Source organism: Barbus barbus (genome assembly GCF_936440315.1).
Source record: "Barbus barbus genome assembly, chromosome: 21".
In the NCBI taxonomy this organism is placed as follows: domain Eukaryota; kingdom Metazoa; phylum Chordata; class Actinopteri; order Cypriniformes; family Cyprinidae; genus Barbus; species Barbus barbus.
The window spans coordinates 2,352,387-2,358,715 of record NC_136749.1 but is presented as its reverse complement, the minus strand read 5'-3'; the positions used below and the strand labels follow the sequence as shown (position 1 = coordinate 2,358,715).

The window sequence follows — 6,329 nt, the reverse complement described above, 5'->3', positions numbered from 1 at the left end:
TAGAAAACTTTTGTAACATTATGTCTTTATCATCATTTTTGATCGATTTAAAGCATCCTTGCTATATATAAAAGTCCTCTCTATCATTTATTTAATATATATATATATATATATATATATATATATATATATATATATATATATATATATATATATATATATATATACTGACTCCAAGCTTTTGAATGGTATAGTGTATGTTACAAAAACGTTTTAAGATGGCAGATTAATGCTGATCTTTGGATCTTTCTATTCATCAAAGAGTCCTGAAAAAATGTACTTAACTGTTTTAAATATTGATAACAATAAAAATGTTTCTTGAGCAGCAAATCAGCATATTAGAATGACACTGAAGGAGTAATGATGCTGAAAATACAGCTTTGATCACAGAAATATATTACATTTTACAATATATTCACATACAAAGCAGTTATTTTCAATGGAAAAATATTCCACAATACCACTGCTTTTGCTGTATTTTGGATGAAATAAATGGTGAGCAGAAGAGAAATCTGAATAAATCAGTGTGTTCTCTGCAGGGGGTGCATCAGGAACAGCGCTCTCTTCTGCTCATGTGAAGCATCTCCCAAGAAACACTATTTGAATAAACATATCGCTATCTCTGATGGGTATTTCGTCTGCTTTTACATATTTGTGATTTTCTTCAACACAGTGCAAATAGCAGTAGCTTTATTCAGGAATGTGAGGCTACAATAAAACGGGATCTATTTGTCGATACTTTGTTTCTTTCAGGACGGTTTTTAAAGTTACTCCGACCTCTCAAAACAGGTCAAGTAACGTTTCTGCTCGTATAAAACATTAAAGCACATAATCGTCTGTGTGCTGTGTGCATGTGTCTGTGTACAGAGGCATCATGAGTGTGTGCGGAGCTGCTCGGTGCCGGTGGATCCAGAGCCGCGGAGCCGTGAGGAGGATCCTCCAGCAGAAGCGAGGCGTCTGCAGCCACGGGAGCGGATCAGCAGCGGGGATCAGGGACAAGCTGCAGGCGCTCCCGGGAGGATCCATACAGCTCCAGAAGCAGCAGGAGTCTGGCATCGCGGTGCTCACCGTCAACAACCCAGCGCGCATGAACGCCTTCTCAGGTGCTCGAGTTTACTGTCACTTCACAAGTTCACATATATGACCCTGGAGCACAAAACCAGGTCCAGCCGCTGGGGTCACAATACATTGTATGGGTCAAAATTATCCATTTCTCTTTTATGCCAAAAATCATTAGGATATTAAGTAAAGATCATGTGCCATGAAGGTATTTTGTAAATGTCCTACTGTAAACTTTTGATTAGTAATATGCATTGCTAAGAACTTCATTTGAACAACTTTAAAGGTGATTTTTTTCTCAATATTTAGATTTTTTTGCACCCTCAGATTCCAGATTTTCAAATAGTTGTATCTCAGCCAAATATTGTCCAATCATAACAAACCATACATCAATGGAAAGATTATTTATTCAGATTTCATCAAATTGACCCTTATGACTGGTTTTGTGGTCCAGGGTCACATAAGGGCCATTATTTGGACAGGTTATTATTTAAAATGTTGTGGTAAACATGAAAGTTGTGGAATAAATTGGCAGACCGTGCTGTCTTGCTAAGATGCTTCCTACAAGTAACCTTGGTCAAATATTATTTATTAAATAATAGCAATTTATACAAATAATATTTGTACACTTTTTGCATACTTTGACAAAATTACAGTTTGATTGGATATGACACACAATAGAAATACTTTGTCCGCTAATAATATTTAACCTTCATTTTCTTCACGCATTATATATTTCATACTTTGTTAAAAAATATCGTTTGGGGTATTTGTACTTATCTGGACATCTGAAAAAGTGAATGCATTTATGAAAGCATGGTTTAAAAAAAAGTTTCCAGTGCAGGTTTAATGCAACCTTCATATCATCTTAAAAGAAAATTCAATTTGTAAGTTTAAAAAAGGCCCCTGGGACATAAAAGTGGCCGAAGTTTATTTGAGATGATTAGTTTGACAGTTGTATTGGTTTACATGTGTTTGTCCAGGCAGCATGATGCTTGAACTGGAGCAGCGGGTGTGTGACCTGGAGACCTGGACCGAAGGGAAAGCTGTGATTGTGCAGGGAGCTGCTGGAACCTTCTGCTCTGGATCAGATCTCAATGCAGTCAGAGCCATAGCAAACCCACACGTGAGAACGCCTGTTATCAGATTAAGTTACATTTTCATTACACTATCTGTTGAGATAAAAAATGTAATTGCACCCCGAGAACATTTTGCAACTTTTGAACTAGCAAACTATATTATGCCTGCATTTGCACAAAAATAAAAAACTTTAGTAGCATCCAAGAACATCACACTGAATGACAATACAAGCACTGTTTCCAGTCGATATAATGTTTGTTGTGTTTTGTCAGGATGGCATGAAGATGTGTGAGTTCATGCAGAACACTCTCACAAGACTCCTCAGGTTGGTCTTTCTGAAGAAACGAGCAGATTAGAGCAATCAAGACACCAGGGGTCAATAATGTAAAAATACCTTTGAACAAAATTTGAGAATCTTTGCCACACCATGAAATTCAGCTCCTGTCCCTCCTTTAGAAAGATGCATGTTTCAAAGGCTAGTATGCTATTAATGGGACCATGTGAGCGGTGTCTAATTATCATTCTGATAATAAATGTGTAATTGTCTATGTATTATTTCAGTTTTGTGTAAAGATGTCAGCCTGATCAAATGATAGTCAAAATAGTCACGTTCAAAACTGTGGCTGTTATCCATTACTTTATTGATTAAACAAGTGAAGCTTACCTTTCAAATGTAACATTATACTATTCTACTATTATTAACTTTACTCATTGCATTGTGGGATTAAATTAGTGCATTCAGTCATTTCCACATGATTTCCTGCATACCCCACATGATTAAAAATATCGGATCCAAAAAGCAGGTGTTTGCAGTGATGCCACAGAAGAAGCATTTTTGGTTTCCCAAAGAACCTTTCAGGGAATAGTTCTTTAAAGAACCTCACTTTTTTTCCACTGTAATGAAAGGTTCCTTTGATATTATACGTTCTTCATAGAACCATAGATGCCAATACAGAGCCTTTATTTTTAGGAGTGCATTACAAATTGATGTACACTAATGTAATGTACATAAGGGCAATTTTGGTCTGAGTTACAGTCTGTAGTGTGAAGAATATGATGATGCATGAAGAAAACACGATCATCTAATTTCACACCTGTGCAGATCCATTGATTTCTGCAGCGTTGTGTGGTGATGAATCAGAGCTACACTCCTGTTTTTTCCAGGTAGGCTGCCGCTCATCTCAGCAGCTCTGGTGGAGGGAAGAGCGCTGGGTGGAGGAGCAGAGCTCACCACTGCCTGCGACTTCAGGTTCAAAGACACACCAGTTTTGACTTACTGAATTGTTTAAAGGAGTCATACAATTATTATTTTTTTATTCCTTGCAGTCCATCCCAGGTGGAAGAAAGTGCACTTCCATAATGTATTTAAAGTGCTCTATTTTCACACACTAATTTTGTACTTAATATACTAAAAAATGTTTCTTTAGTACTTCTTAAGATAATCTTAAGAACATCTAAGTGTACTCAACTGTGCTATTTTGAGACATTGTGAATAGTGAATAGTAACCGGGACTTCTAAAGGCAGCTGCAGTGACGCGCTGACTTTACTGATTAGCGATTGGCTCTTTCATTCAGTAGGCGGGGCTTCCTGCGATAGAACGGCCATATTGAGCGTTGCATTTTTCCCCATTCAAAACAATACGAGTGACATGTCTTGGGTATTCTACAGTCTTTGTTTTATCTCAAAAGATCAATTCCTGATGATATTACCCCTTAAAATTGTACTTTAATATCCTGTCACCAGAATGTCACCATTTTATTTCTATGTCCAGGTTGATGACATCTGATGCTGTTATCCAGTTTGTCCATAAGCACATGGGTTTGGTACCTGGATGGGGAGGAGCTGCCAGACTAGTTCGTATTGTTGGCAGCCAGAATGCCCTGAAACTACTGAGCGGTGCTAAAAAAGTTGATCCAGACTTTGGAAAACAGATGGGACTGGTTGATGAGGTGCTCCACTGCTCTTCTGGCGAGGGAAATGCACTGTCTCAGGCCGAGCGGTGGCTGGCTCAGTTCATTAAGGGCCCGGCTCCAGTGATCCAGGCGGTGAAGAAGGTTGTTGTCTCAGGAAGAGAGCTTCCCCTGGATGAAGCCCTTCAAACTGAGCGAAGTGTGTTTGGGACAGTGTGGGGCGGCCCGGCCAATCTCGAGGCTCTGGCTGTAAAACCGAAGCATAAGTGACTTAAATCATCATTAAAACTGCTTTAAAACTTTACATTTTCAGATGAATAGAAGTAACTGAAAAGTTTCCGGATTGTTTTGCGGAGTTCATATCAACTTGCACATGCACATATTATTAAATTAATATAATCTGTCTGAATGTTGTATCTTTCAGAGTTTTGTCATTGCAAGAATTTCTGCACATTCATGCAGTCCTTTATTAATGGCATTCGTTGCCATAGTGTACAATTTTGTCTTATTTCTGCATAAAGCATAAACCTGAGGATAAAATAAAACAATATTGGTTAATTAAAACCTATGATTCCAAGGTGAATCAAACACAGTGTTCACGTTCGGTGAGCATCACCATGCCTCATGCATTGATATTTTCAGATGTTTTTTCTTTCCTACCGAGCTTTCATAACTGTAATTGTTTTTAAAGTCTTCATATTTTTCATAATCATATTCGGTGAAGAACCATGCTTCATGTGATTGGCCTCATCCTATTGGGTGATCAGAAACTTGGGCCAGTCACCGTGGTAATAAGGTATTGTAAAGTATTGTGCCTACATATCAATTTCTTTACAAAACAAATAATAATAATAAAAACTTTACAAACTATTTTTTTTTTTTTTATGTGAACGGATTAAGCAATAAACCTTAAAATGTACAGCAACAGCTTCAATAGTGTTTAAAATTGTCCTAGGATACACCTCATTAAGTATTTCTATGAATGTACTTTCAGATGCCCAACTGGTTCTGGAAATGTTACTTTTTGGTTCCCAGAACGTTTCCAAAGCACACATTTTAAGGTTTGCTTTTGTTTAGCCAGTAATGTTTTCTTTTATGGGACTAGAATGTTCTGTTTAGGTTTGCAAACCTCTTAATCCAATTTGTCCACATTACAGTGGTGTAACATTTTTGAGTAAATATATCTAGTTACTGCACTTAAGTATCTTTTTGGCTACTTTGTAGTTTGATATAGTATCAAATATATTGGCAACTTTTACTCTCTACTTGACTACATTTTTGAATAAGTATGTACTCTATACTCCTCTACATTTGTGATGAGTATTGCAATTACTTGTTACATTTAGCATGACACAACTTTATCCAGCACAGTTTATTTTTTGCAATAAAATAAGTGATATCAGGGCATTGAACGTACTAGAGCTTGCGAGTTTTGACCTTACTCACCCAAACTTGTCAAAAAGGCTAATTTACATGAATGTGAGTGAGTTTTAAAAAAACAAATTAGATGACAAATTTTTTAAGAATATAAGCAGTTTATGCAACTGGCCCCTGTAGGCAAAGAGTTTCAGCTTGTGACAGTCTATCTATCTATCTATCTATCTATCTATCTATCTATCTATCTATCTATCTGTCTATCTGTCTGTCTGTCTGTCTGTCTGTCTGTCTGTCTGTCTGTCTGTCTGTCTGTCTGTCTGTCTATCTCTGTCTGTCTATTTATGTATCTGTCTGTCTGTCTATCCGTCTATCTATTTATCTATCTATATATCCATCCATCCATCCATCCATCCATCCATCCATCCATCCATCCATCCATCCATCATCTATCTATCTGTCCGTCCGTCCTTCTCTGTCTGTCTGTCTGTCTGTCTGTCTGTCTGTCTGTCTGTCTGTCTGTCTGTCTATCTATCTGTCTATCTGTCTGTCTGTCTGTCCGTCCGTCTGTCCGTCCGTCCGTCCGTCCGTCCGTCCGTCCGTCCGTCCGTCCGTCCGTCCGTCCGTCCGTCCGTCCGTCCGTCTATCCGTCTATCTATTTATCTATCTATATATCTATCCATCCATCCATCCATCCATCCATCCATCCATCCATCATCTATCTATCTGTCCGTCCTTCCTTCTCTGTCTGTCTGTCTGTCTGTCTATCTATCTATGTATCTATCTATCTATCTATCTATCTATCTATCTATCTATCTATCTATCTATCTATCTATCTATCTATCTATCTATCTATCTATCTATCTTCAGTTCAAAAGCGTTCAGTTCAAAAGCCAGCATCTCTG

General features: G+C 37.7%; 1 protein-coding gene across 1 annotated transcript; it reads left to right on the top strand.

Annotated features, from left to right (window-relative positions):
* The first annotated feature begins 756 nt into the window (after positions 1-756).
* On the top strand, positions 757-4,885 carry echdc1 (enoyl CoA hydratase domain containing 1). Its single transcript, XM_079444250.1, has 5 exons — positions 757-1,103; positions 2,043-2,185; positions 2,412-2,464; positions 3,308-3,388; positions 3,912-4,885. Exons 1-5 carry the CDS (start codon positions 875-877, stop codon positions 4,318-4,320), a joined length of 915 nt encoding a protein of 304 aa, XP_079300376.1. The 5' UTR covers positions 757-874; the 3' UTR covers positions 4,321-4,885.
* The last annotated feature ends 1,444 nt before the right edge of the window (positions 4,886-6,329 follow it).